The 12403-nt window shown below is 69.3% G+C and overlaps 1 protein-coding gene across 1 annotated transcript; it reads left to right on the plus strand.

The window, feature by feature from the left end:
- Window positions 1-2973, plus strand: TCF15 (transcription factor 15). The gene is made up of 2 exons (XM_075438400.1): window positions 1-653; window positions 2433-2973. The coding sequence occupies exons 1-2, from the start codon at window positions 177-179 to the stop codon at window positions 2505-2507; spliced, it is 552 nt and encodes a 183-aa protein (XP_075294515.1). The 5' UTR covers window positions 1-176; the 3' UTR covers window positions 2508-2973.
- The last annotated feature ends 9430 nt before the right edge of the window (window positions 2974-12403 follow it).

Raw genomic sequence — 12403 nt, forward strand, 5'->3', positions numbered from 1 at the left:
AAATCCGGATTCCCCCCGCAGACAGCCGTCCCAGCCCCGCTCGGCCGCCGGAGCGGAGCAGCAGCGGGAAGAAGGCGTCCGGCACCGGGCGTCGCAGCCGTGTCGGCGCGGGAAAGCTCCCCGCAGCCCGGGGGGTCCCCCCAGCACGGCCGGGGGCCGCGGGCGGGGGTCCCGCCATGGCCTTCACCATGCTGCGCCCCGTGGCCGCCCGCGTGCTGTACCCCGACCTGGGCATCCTCTCGGAGGACGAGGAGAACCGGAGCGAGAGCGACGCGTCCGAGCGGTCGTTCGGCTGCTGCGAGGGCGCCGAGGCTCGCCGCAAGCTGCCGCGGAAGCCGGGGCCGATGGTGATGGTGAAGCAGAGGCAAGCGGCCAACGCGCGGGAGCGGGACCGGACCCAGAGCGTCAACACGGCGTTCACCGCCCTGCGGACCCTCATCCCCACCGAGCCGGTGGATCGGAAGCTGTCCAAGATCGAGACCCTCCGCCTGGCTTCCAGCTACATCTCCCACCTGGCCAACGTGCTGCTGCTGGGCGAGGGCTGCCAGGACGGGCAGCCCTGCTTCAGTGCCATCTACGGTGCCAAGGGCGACCTGGACGGCAAGCAGCCGCGCAGCATCTGCACCTTCTGCCTCAGCAACCAGAGGAAGGGGGTGAGCGGGGGGGGGGATGGGGTGGGGGGGCAGGAGGCTCTGGCTTCAGCCCCCGCCGGAGGTTTTTGGCTGCCGGCGGCCAAATCCTGCTCGGAGCCGCACGCCCACAGCTCCCGCTCGCGTCAGAGGGCTGGGCTGCTCCCCCGCGTCCGTCCGGGCCGGGAGGTCTCGGGGGGGTTAAACAGTCACCCCGCTGCGGGGGGCACTTGGCTGCACTGGAGGGGAGGGGGGAATTCGGAGCTCACTGGCTGCCCATGTCCCTGTCCCCATCCCGGTCCCCGAGGCACAGCCCCCCGGGCGCTGCCACAGCTCCCTTGGGTGATGGAGGCGGGGGGGGGGGGTGGGCAGGGGTCTCCATCCCATGGCCCCACGCAGGGTCTGTCAGCAGGCACTGCACGGCTCCCACGGGGCGGGGGGATGAGCTGGGCCAGGGTGAGGGACCCCTGCCCGCCTGGCTGACCCCCCCCCCCCCAGCACCCTGCACCTCGGGGGCACCTTTCTCAAGGTGACCCCGTTCCTCTCCCTGCGCCAGGGTCCTGGGTGGGGATGGGGGTTCAGGGTGGGGGGCTGGCAGCTTCCCGACCCCTGGCAGGGCCGTGGGTGGGGGCTGCCGGACCCACCACCGTCCCCACAAGACCCCCAAGCCATCCCGGTGCCCCTGTCCCCCCCCTCCTTGTGCTGGCCACACTCTGCAGCCTCCCCAGCCCTCCCCGGGGACCCCCGGTCCCTGGCAGAGCTGCCCCCAGCTGGGACCCCCCAGCCAGGGCTGAGCTGTGTCCCTGGGCTGCTCCCCCAGGGCAGAGCCGGGGGGCTGGCACGGCGCTGGACCCCCCAGGGGACCCCTCGGGGGCACCGGGACCTCCTGCAGCACCCGGGACCCCAGGGACAACAGCGGGAGCTGGGCTGGGACCCAGCTCTGCACCTCCCGGCTCCGGGGCTGGGCTGGATGGGAGCTGTACTGGGCTGTACTGGGCTGGAAATGGGTTGGGCTTGGGATGGGCTGTACTGGGCCATTGCTGGGCTGTGCTAGGCTGGAACTGGGTTGGGTTGGGCTGGAACGGGGCTGGGCTGGAACTGGGCTGGGCTCTGCCGAGCGGTGCTGGGAGACACTGGGATGTTCTGGGCTAGACCTGGGCCGTGCTGGTCTGTGCTGGGTTATACTGGGCAGTACTGGGCTGAAGTTGTGCTGGTGCACTGGGAGGCACGGCTGAGCCACCTCACCCCCAGCGGGGCCGTGGGTCTGTCCCGGGGCCGTGGGTCTGTCCCGGGTCCGTGGGTCTGTCCAAGGGCTGTGGGTCTGTCCCGGGGCCGTGGGTCTGTCCAGGGGCCGTGGGTCTGTCCTGGAGCTGTGGGTCTGTCCAAGGGCCGTGGGTCTGTCCTGGGGCTGTGGGTCTGTCCTGGAGCTGTGGGTCTGTCCCAGAGCTGTGGGTCTGTCCAAGGGCCGTGGCTCTGTCCTGGGGCCACACCAGCCCTGGCCGCCGGTCCGAGCAGCCACGGGGGCTGTGTCCCTGCAGGGTGACAGGGCCACGGGGACCCACCTCAGGGGTCCCACCTCAGCACCCACCCCCCAGCCGCCCACCCAGCCGCTCGCCGGGCACAGCCCCGTCCGTCTGTCCATCCCGGCAGCACCGAGCCACCCCCAGCCTGCGGCGCCGGCCGTTTCGGAGCGACGACTGCGTGCAGACCCAGCACAGGGTGGGAGTGGGCAGGAATGGGGACCCCCCCCAGCCGGGACCCCCCCCGTCCGGCGCCTGCAGCTCTCCCCTCCTCTCTCTGCAGGGCGGCCGGAGGGACCTCGGTGGCAACTGCCTGAAGGTGCGTGGGGTGACCCCCCTGCGAGTGTCGCGGAGATGAGCCGGGGTCCGGCAGCACCCGCCTGAGACAGCGGCCGAGCCGGCCGGAGCCCGCGCGCGCCAGCCCCGGAGACCGGAGCGGGGAGGGAGGGAGCCGCCTGCCCGAGACGGCGGCACCGACACCGGCACCGGCACCGGCAGCGGGGCGGGAGGACGCTCCCGTGGCTGAGCAGGGTCGGGGAGGGGGGTCCCCGCGCCCCGGGGCTGGACTGGAGGGGGCCCGTGCGCGGCCGGCGTCGAGGCGCTCCGGGGGGAGGGGACACGGTGTCACGGCCCCGCGCGGGCGCTGGTTGTGCACGTGCAGCCGCTTGGAAAATAAACCTTATTTTTCTGATGGGCCGGTGGCTGGCTGCTGCCCCGGGGGGGGGCAAGGTGGGGGGCACAAAGGGGGCTGCAAGATGGCCCCAGCCCCCCGGCCCTGCGCCCGCGGCTGCTCGGTGACGCTGGAGCCGGCGTGACCATCCGCCCGAGGGACCCACGCAGGGACAGACCCCCGGCACACGCTGTCTCCGCGTCCCCAAGCCCTGCCGGCAGCTCTGACCCCGCGAGGGACGCGGGACCCCCCGACACGGTCCGCACCGCGCTGTGGGATGGGGACAGCACGGCCAGCCCCGTGCCACGGCCACGAGCGCCCGGGCGGCGAGTTGGGGTTGGCATCGTGGCTTCTGTGCCTTCCCTTACGCCTGGCGCGTCATGGCTTCCCGCGACTGCCATCGCCACCGCGGCTGCCACCACCGCTGCCACCGAGACTGTGACTGCCACCACCGCCATGACTGCCACTGTCACCATGACTGCCACCGGTGCTGTGAGTGCCACTGTCACCATGACTGCCACCGTCACTATGACTGCCACCGGTGCCATGAGTGCCACTGTCACCATGAGTGCCACTGTCACCATGACTGCCACCAGTGCCGTGAGTGCCACCGGCACCGTGAGTGCCACCACTGCTGCCGTTGCTGCCATCGTCACGACTGCTGCCATCGCCGCGACTGCCACCGTCACCACAACGGCCACCCAGGGCCGCGCATGGCGGGGCTGCCGGCAGCAGCACCTGCGTGGGGTCAGGCGGGGACGCGGGGGGCTCCAGGCCGGGCCCCCCCGGGTCCCTGCTGGGGGGCCAGGCGGCAGGGAGCGCCGAGCCTGGGAAAGGTGCCGTGCCGGGGCCGGGGGCTCCCCGGGGAGCAGAGGCAGCTGCGGCCGGGGCGGTCGGGGGGTCCCGGGGCAGCCCCCCGAGGGCTGCGGGGCCAGACCTGCCCCGTGTGCCCGGGCTCTGGAGCCAGCGGGGCGCGGGGGCAGCCCCCGGGGGTCCCGTGGGAGCCTCTCGCAGCCCACCCCGGGCAGGGGGCGAAGGCGGGGGGCCCCTGGTCCCCCGTCCCCCCCCCCCGGGGTTGATTTATGGAGCTGCCAGCGCGGCGCAGCTGTGAGAGCCGGTCCCAGGCGGGGAGCGGGGTGGGTGGGAGAGGTTTGTTCTCAGCGTGGCTAATGCGTCCCAGGCCCCCACCGACAGCCATGAGATTCTCCAAACAGCCCCGGACACCCAACCCCTGCCCCCGGGTTTATCGGGGGGCAGGGGCGGCGGGGGGGGGTCTGCAAACAGCCCGACCCGCACATGAAAGGGGAACGGCCCCTTGAAGCGGCGGCTTCGGAGCCCCCGGGGGGGCCAGCGAGGGCTGGTGGTCCCAGTGCTGCAGCACAGCAGGTCCCAGCGCCGGGGCGGGGGGCCCGGGGTGTCCCAGCGTGTCCCAGGGCCAAGGGTGTGGGTCCCAGCGTGTCCCAGCACTGAGGGTGTGGGTCCCAGTATGTCCCAGCCGCTGGGTCGTGGGTCCAAGCATGTCACAGGGCTGAGCACGAGTGTCCCAGTATGTCCCAGTGCCAGCAGCTAGGGCCCCAGCAAGCCCCAGCATAAAGGCCACGGGTCCCAGCAAGTTCCAGTGCAGGAGCCATGCATCCAGTATGTCCCAGCATCAGGGACTGGGGCCCCAGCAAGCCCCAGTGCAAAGGCCAGGGATCACAGTATGTTCCAGTGCTGGGGCTGTGGATTCCAGTAAGTCCCAGTGCTGGGGCTGTGGACCCCAGTATGTCCCAGTGCTGGGGCCATGGGTCCCAGCACGTCCCAGTGCCAAGGACTAGAGCCCCAGTGAGCCATGGTGTAATAGCCATGGATCCCAGTTAAGTCCCAGCGCTGGGGCTGTGCACCCAGTTCATTCCAGTGCTGGGGATGTGGATCCCAGCACGTCCCAGTGCTGTGGCCGTGGGTCCCAGTACGTCCCAGTGCGAGGGACTAGAGCCCCAGCGAGCCCCAGTGCAACAGCCATGGATCCCAGTTAAGTCCCAGTGCTGGGGCTGTGCACCCAGTTCATCCCAGTGCTGGGGATGTGGATTCCAGCACGTCCCAGTGCTGGGTCGGTGTATCCCAGCATGTCCCAGCACTGGAGCCATGGCTCGCAGCATATCCCAGTGCCAAGCCCACGGGTCCCAGCGCATGCCGGTGCCAAGCCCGTGGGTCCCAGTACATTCCAGCCCCTCCCAACACGGCGAGAGGGAAACGGTGACTCAGAGGCGTCGGAGGCTGCGGGGCCGGTGGGAGCCGGACGCCCCATGGCCCCGCGCGGACCGAACGCCGCGGCCGCCCCGGCCGATCGCCCATGGGTGCTCCCGGCTCCGCGGCCACCACAGCCCCACGCCGAGCCCAGCCCCACGGCTCCTCGCGCTCCTCTCCCACCCTCTCCCCTTCCCGCGCGCGGACACCCTTGGAAGGGCCCTTGGCCGCGTTCTCTGGGACAGGAAGGTGTCCCCGAGTCTCAGGAAGGAAAAACACTCAGCGCTGAACCCACCAAGACCGTCTCCGAGGGGCCGGGGCTGGAGGGGCTCCAGGCCTGACATCACCTGGGAACTGGAACCAGAACCGCAGCTGCACTCTGCGCCTGGTATTTTTTTTTTTTCTTTAACTTGTGTTTTTAAACTTTCTTTTTATAGATTTTATTTCTTTTTTTTTTTTTTTTTCCCCTTTCCCTTCTCCATTCCCCTCCCAAATATTTCGGCCTCTCGGCAGTTTAACCTTGCCGGGCCGGCGAGGCTGGAATGCAGCAGGGCTGCACCCGCAGCCGGAGCCCCGGGAGCTGCCGCGCTGGTGGGACGGCGAGGCCGGGTCCGGCCGGGCAGGAGCTGCGGGAGCCCTGGGCAGGGGGCTCGGACAGGGGCTCCATCTCTGCTGACGGGGGGCTGGGACCCCATAGCTCCCAGCACCACCGAGCACCAGGGCCGGTGGAAAAGGATTCGTGGCCTCGTGGGGAAGGTCTGGGGGGGCACGGGGACGTGGGAGGATGGAGCCGCCATGGCAGAGGGGTCCGGCAGAGCCTGCGGTCGGTGCTGCCCTCCCGACCCATGGCCCCCGGGATGGGGCAGCGGGGTCAGGCTGTGCCTTGAGCCTCAGCCTGTGCTTGAGCCTGGGCCAGCTGAGCAAGCGTAACCAGCTGGGGATGTGGGACACGGAGGTGGATCTCAGCCCCAGGATCCAGCCCTCCTCGTGCCCCGTCCTGTGGCAACACCTTTGGGTGCTGCCTGGCCCCGCCGGGCTCCTCCCAGAGCAGAGGAACAACCCCAGGCACCAGTGCAGGCTGGGGCGGCCCTGCTGGAGAGCAGCTCTGCGGAGAGGGACTGGGAGTGCTGGGGGACGACAGGGTGACCATGAGCCAGCAGCGTGCCCTGGGTGCCAAGAAGGCCAATGGCATCCTGGGGTGCATGAGGAGGAGTGTGGGCAGCAGGGCGAGGGAGGTTCTCCTCCCCCTCTGCTCTGCCCTGGTGGGGCCCCATCTGGAGTCCTGCCCAGTTCTGGGCTCCCCAGTTCAAGAAAGATGAGGAGCTACTGGAGAGAGTCCAGCACAGGGCTGCGAGGATGAGGAGGGGACGGGAGCATCTCTCCTACGAGGAGAGGCTGAGGGAGCTGGGCTTGTTCAGCCTGGAGAAGAGAAGGCTGAGAGGGGACCTTCGAAATGCCCATAAATATCTGCAGGGTGGGGGTCAGGAGGACGGGGCCAGACTCTTTCCAGTGGTGCCCAGCGACAGGACAAGGGGCAACGGGCACAAACTGAAGCAGAGGAAGCTCCAGCTGAACCCGACGAAGAACTTCTTCCCTCTGAGGGTGCCGGAGCCCTGGCCCAGGCTGCCCAGGGAGGCTGTGGAGTCTCCTTCTCTGGAGATATTCCAGCCCCGCCTGGCCGTGGTGCTGTGCCCCCTGCTGTGGGTGACCCTGCTTGGGCAGGGGGTTGGGCTGGGTGACCCCAGAGGTCCCTGCCAACCCCTGCCATGCTGGGAGTCTGGGATTCGGTGAGGCTCAGGACAAACACCCCGACATGTCCCGCACTGGTACCGCAGCAAAGCTCAGCTGCTCACTGCTGGGGAAACCTCCCTGTGGCAGCAACAGCACCAATGGACCGAGCAGCGCAGGCCACCCCCAGCCCCCTCAGACCTGGGGGCCAAGGACTGGGAAGCAGCCCCCAAGGTCTAGAGGGCAGCGGGTGGAGATGTGGGGAGAGGGGAGGAGGAGGACAACAGGGGGACAAAGCTCTGCGGCCTGGGGCAGGGCTGGGGGAAGGAGCGGGGAGGGATGGGCATGCCAAGAGATGGGAAGGGATGGGATGGGATGGGGTGGGGTGGGGTGGGGTGGGATGGGATGGGACGGGATGGGATGGGATAGGATGGGATGAAATGGGATGGGATGGGATGGGATAGGATGGGATGGGATGGGGTGGGGTGGGATGGGATGGGATGGATGGGATGGGGTGGGATGGGATGGGATGGGATGGGATGGGATGGGATGGGATGGGATGGGATGGGATGGGATGGGATGGGATAGGATGGGATGAAATGGGATAGGATGGGATGGGATGGGGTGGGGTGGGGTGGGATGGATGGGATGGGATGGGGTGGGGTGGGATGGATGGGATGGGATGGGGTGGGATGGGATGGGATGGGATGGGATGGGATGGGATGGGATGGGATGGGATGGGATGGATGGGATGGGGTGGGATGGGGTGGGATGGGATGGGATGGGATGGGATGGATGGGATGGGATGGGATGGGGTGGGGTGGGATGGGATGAGATGGGGTGGGATGGGATGGGGTGGGATGGGATGGGATGGGCAGACTGGGGGTCAGTGTGACGGCCCCCGGCTGGGGAGCAGGGCAGTCCCAGCCTCCCCGTGCCGGCAGACACATCCCGTACCGACCCCACCAGCACCCTGCCAGGGTCCAAGGGCAAGGCACGACACAGAGTCCGCCCGAGACCCCCAGGACACCCCCCAGCCCCTCCACGGGCACCCACAGTACCACCGCCCCGCCGCGTCCCCCCATGCGCCGGACCCCTGGGAGCTGCCCGCCCTGCCGGGACCCCGTGCCAGCCCCGGTCCCCGGGGACGTGGGCCCAGCAGCAGGGACAGGGTGTGAGGCCGCGGCGTGGGGTGAACGCCAGGTTAATCTCCCGCTGGAGCTTCCCTCCGCAAACAATAAGACAATGCCCGGCCGGGGGCCGCCTGCGTAACCAGCGGCGCGGAGGGGAAGTTGTAATATTTGGATTTAGCACTCAGTAAATTAAGGAAGAAGAAGGAAAAAGCGCTGGGGGTAATCAGAGCGGGGCTGGCCCCGCGCCCTGCCCCACGGCCAGCGGTCCCGGGGGGCTCAGCCCAGCCTGGGGACGGTCGCCGAGCAGGGCCAGCGTGCCTGAGAGCCGGCACGGCCAGGCTGGGAGATGTCCCCAAGGGCAGGGGACGGGCACGTCGCCACACTGGGGATGCGCAGCCCGGAGGGTCACAGAATCCCAGAATGGTTGGGGTTGGCAGGGACCTCTGGGGGTCCCCCAGCCCAAACCCCTGCCCAAGCAGGGTCACCCAGAGCAGGGGGCACAGCACCGCGTCCAGGCAGGGCTGGAATATCTCCAGAGAAGGAGACTCCACAGCCTCCCCAGCGCTCAGCGGGGCTGCGGGCAGCGCTCGCAGCAAACACCGCATCTCCCGCGACACCAGGCGAGGGAGCTGGGCCAGGAGTTTATTTTAATCCGGACCTGCTCTCGCTCGTGGGAAATAAAAAATCCTCTTTCTGCAGCTGGGATGGCCAGGCAGGAGAGGGGCCTGGGGGGGGACAGTCACCTCCAGCTGACAGTGGTCGGGGTGGCAGGGGGTGACAAGCGGAGGGGGCTCTCCCTGGGGTGAGAGACCCTCTCAGCGGGTCTGGGGGGGCCACAGGCACCGCAGCTTCCCGGAGCTATTCGGGATCGGCCCTGGGGAAGGGGAGTCTGGGGGAGGGCTGAGCCCCGTCCTGCCACCACACAGCCCCTTCCCCAGAGCCAGCCCTGCAGGGCTCCTCTGCCCACGGGCACCGTCGGCAGAGCCAGGGCCGTGTTCCTGGGGGTCTCGCTGGGGGCTGGGGGAGGGCTGTACTGCCGTCACCCCCGTGGCTGCCCAGGGCAGGGACAGCTCTGCAGGGCTGGGCTCAACCCCTGGGACCGTGGCGGGGGTCCGGGCTGCCTTCCCACCCTCGGGGACAGACCCCTGCCTGCCCCAGCCCCGTGGCAGTGAGCAGGGCAGAGGCTCGCGGGCAGCCCCGGGGTGCTGGCTGGGGGTGAGGGGCTGCACCCACGCTGAGGGGTCTGAGCTGGGGGCTCGGGAGGGCTCCGTGACCTCCGTGTGCCCTAGGCAGAGGGCTCTCCCCACGTGAGGACCCCCAGGGTGGGCAGAGGGCTCTCCCCACGTGAGGACCCCCAGGGTGGGCAGAGGGCTCTCCCCACGTGAGGACCCCCAGGGTGGGCAGAGGGCTCTCCCCAAGTGGGGTCCCCAGGGTGGGCAGAGGGCTCTCCCCAAGTGGGGTCCCCAGGGTGGGCAGAGGGCTCTCCCCACCTGAGGACCCCCAGGGTGGGCAGAGGGCTCTCCCCACCTGAGGACCCCCAGGGTGGGCAGAGGGCTCTCCCTATGTGAGGACCCCAGGGTGTGCAGAGGGCTCTCCCCATGTGAGGACCCCCAGGGTGGGCAGAGGGCTCTCCCCACGTGAGGACCCCCAGGGTGGGCAGAGGGCTCTCCCCACGTGAGGACCCCCAGGGTGGGCAGAGGGCTCTCCCCAAGTGGGGTCCCCAGGGTGGGCAAAGGGCTCTCCCCAAGTGGGGTCCCCAGGGTGGGCAGAGGGCTCTCCCCACATGAGGACCCCCAGGGTGGGCAGAGGGCTCTCCCCAAGTGGGGTCCCCAGGGTGGGCAGAGGGCTCTCCCCACCTGAGGACCCCCAGGGTGGGCAGAGGGCTCTCCCTATGTGAGGACCCCCAGGGTGTGCAGAGGGCTCTCCCCACGTGAGGACCCCCAGGGTGGGCAGAGGGCTCTCCCCACGTGAGGACCCCCAGGGTGTGCAGAGGGCTCTCCCCACGTGAGGACCCCCAGGGTGGGCAGAGGGCTCTCCCCACGTGAGGACCCCCAGGGTGGGCAGAGGGCTCTCCCCACGTGAGGACCCCCAGGGTGGGCAGAGGGCTCTCCCCACGTGAGGACCCCCAGGGTGGGCAGAGGGCTCTCCCCAAGTGGGGTCCCCAGGGTGGGCAGAGGGCTCTCCCCAAGTGGGGTCCCCAGGGTGGGTACAGGGCTCTCCCCACATGGAGACCCCCAGGGCGGGGGTCCGGTGCGGAGCTGGCAGGAGTGCCGGGGCAGGTCGGGCAGAGGCGACGGGTGGGCAGCGGGCACGGGAAGGCCTTCGGCACGCAGCCACGCACCAGGAGCCCGTTTCCCCACCACGGGGACCGTTATCAGCAGCGAATCCTCGGAGCGGTCCCGGGGGGGACCTCCAGCCCTTCCCCTCCACCTACCCCACCGCTCTCCCGCTCCGGCCCACGTCAATGCCGCCGCGAAGGTGTCGGAACAATCGCCTGACAAAGAGCTATTTTTAGGGGCCGGGGCTCGGAGCGAGGATACGGCCAGGCCGCTGACAATGGCGGGAAGGGGGCCGGGCTTCCCCCGTGACCGCTCGGCAGCAGAAGGACCTGGAAGATTTCCTCGATGACCCAGGCCCGTACAATACAAGGAAAGCACGAGCGGGAGATACCCCCGCCAAGGAGAGCTGCTCCTTTACCTAATGGGAGTGACCCGGGGCGAGGGGCTGCCAGACTGGGGCCAGGGGCCCCTTCCCACGGGGGGAGACTCCCACACCAGGGGGGGGAAGCGGGATGAAGCAGGGCCGTGGGGTGAAGCGGGACCCCAGGGTGAAGCGGGACCCTGGGGCGAAGTGGGACACTGGGGTGAAGCAGGACCCCAGGGTGAAGCGGGACCCTGGGGTGAAGTGGGACCCCGGGGTGAAGCGGGACCCTGGGGTGAAGCGGGACCCTGGGGTGAAGCAGGACCCCGGGGTGAAGCGGGACCCCGGAGTGAAGTGGGACCCCGGGGTGAAGCGGGACCCTGGGGTGAAGTGGGACCCTGGGGTGAAGCAGGACCCCGGGGTGAATCGGGACCCCGGGGTGAAGTGGGACACTGGGGTGAAGCAGGACCCCGGGGTGAAGCGGGACCCCGGGGTGAAGTGGGACCCCGGGGTGAAGCGGGACCCTGGGGTGAAGTGGGACCCCGGGGTGAAGCGGGACCCTGGGGTGAAGCGGGACCCCGGGGTGAAGCGGGACCCTGGGGTGAAGCGGGACCCTGGGGCGAAGTGGGACCCTGGGGCGAAGCAGGACCCTGGAGTGAAGTGGGACCCCGGAGTGAAGCGGGACCCCGGAGTGAAGTGGGACCCCGGAGTGAAGCGGGACCCCGGGGTGAAGCGAGACCCCGGGGTGAAGTGGGACCCTGGGGTGAAGCGGGACCCCGGGGTGAAGTGGGACCCTGGGGTGAAGCGGGACACTGGGGTGAAGCAGGACCCCAGGGTGAAGTGGGACCCTGGGGTGAAGCGGGACCCCGGGGTGAAGTGGGACCCAAGGGTGAAGCGGGACCCTGGAGTGAAGTGGGACCCCGGAGTGAAGCGGGACCCCGGAGTGAAGTGGGACCCCGGAGTGAAGCGGGACCCTGGGGTGAAGCGAGACCCCGGGGTGAAGTGGGACCCTGCTCGCCTTCCCGTGAGGCCGTGGCTGGGGGGGACCCTGGGGGGGGCTGGCTCCTGCCTGCTCGTGCCACACACCCCACTGCTGGAGGGCACGGGGGGCTGGGCACGGGGGGCTGCGGGCACGGGGGGCTGCGGGGGGCTGGAGGTGGCTCAGCCATTGCCGTGCCGGCAGACGCAGACCGCACCGACCCCACCAGCTCATTCCAAGATAATCTGGCAGTTTGCTTTCATTCCTCCCCCCCCACCCCAAAGTCACAAAGCCGCCTGCCACCGATTGTAACATGGCACGGAGAGAGCGTGTCCCCTCCTGAAGGGAACAGATGGCCGGCGGGAAGAACGTACGCGAACTCTCTGGTATTTCTGGATTCAGATTGCGGCATCTCGCTGGTGCTAGGGGCTTGTCAGATGGCATCCCAGGCCCTTGTGTTGCAGCATCAGCATCTCACAGAATGGTCGGGGTTGGAGGGGACCTCTGGGGTCACCCAGCCCAACCCTCTGCCCAAGCAGGGTCACCCAGAGCAGGGGGCACAGCACCGCGGCCAGGCGGGGCTGGAATATCTCCAGAGAAGGAGACTCCACAGCCTCCCTGGGCAGCCTGGGCCAGGGCTCCGTCACCCTCAGAGGGAAGAAGTTCTTCCTCGGGTTCAGCTGGAGCTTCCTCTGCTCCAGTTTGTGCCCGTTGCCCCTTGTCCTGTCGCTGGGCACCACTGGAAAGAGTCTGGCCCCCTCCTCCTGACCCCCCCCCTGCAGATATTTATGGGCACTTCTAAGGTCCCCTCTCAGCCTTCTCTTCTCCAGGCTGAACAAGCCCAGCTCCCTCAGCCTCTCCTCGTGGGAGAGATGCTC

Source organism: Opisthocomus hoazin, chromosome 18 (genome assembly GCF_030867145.1).
Source record: "Opisthocomus hoazin isolate bOpiHoa1 chromosome 18, bOpiHoa1.hap1, whole genome shotgun sequence".
NCBI classification, from domain to species: Eukaryota; Metazoa; Chordata; class Aves; order Opisthocomiformes; family Opisthocomidae; genus Opisthocomus; species Opisthocomus hoazin.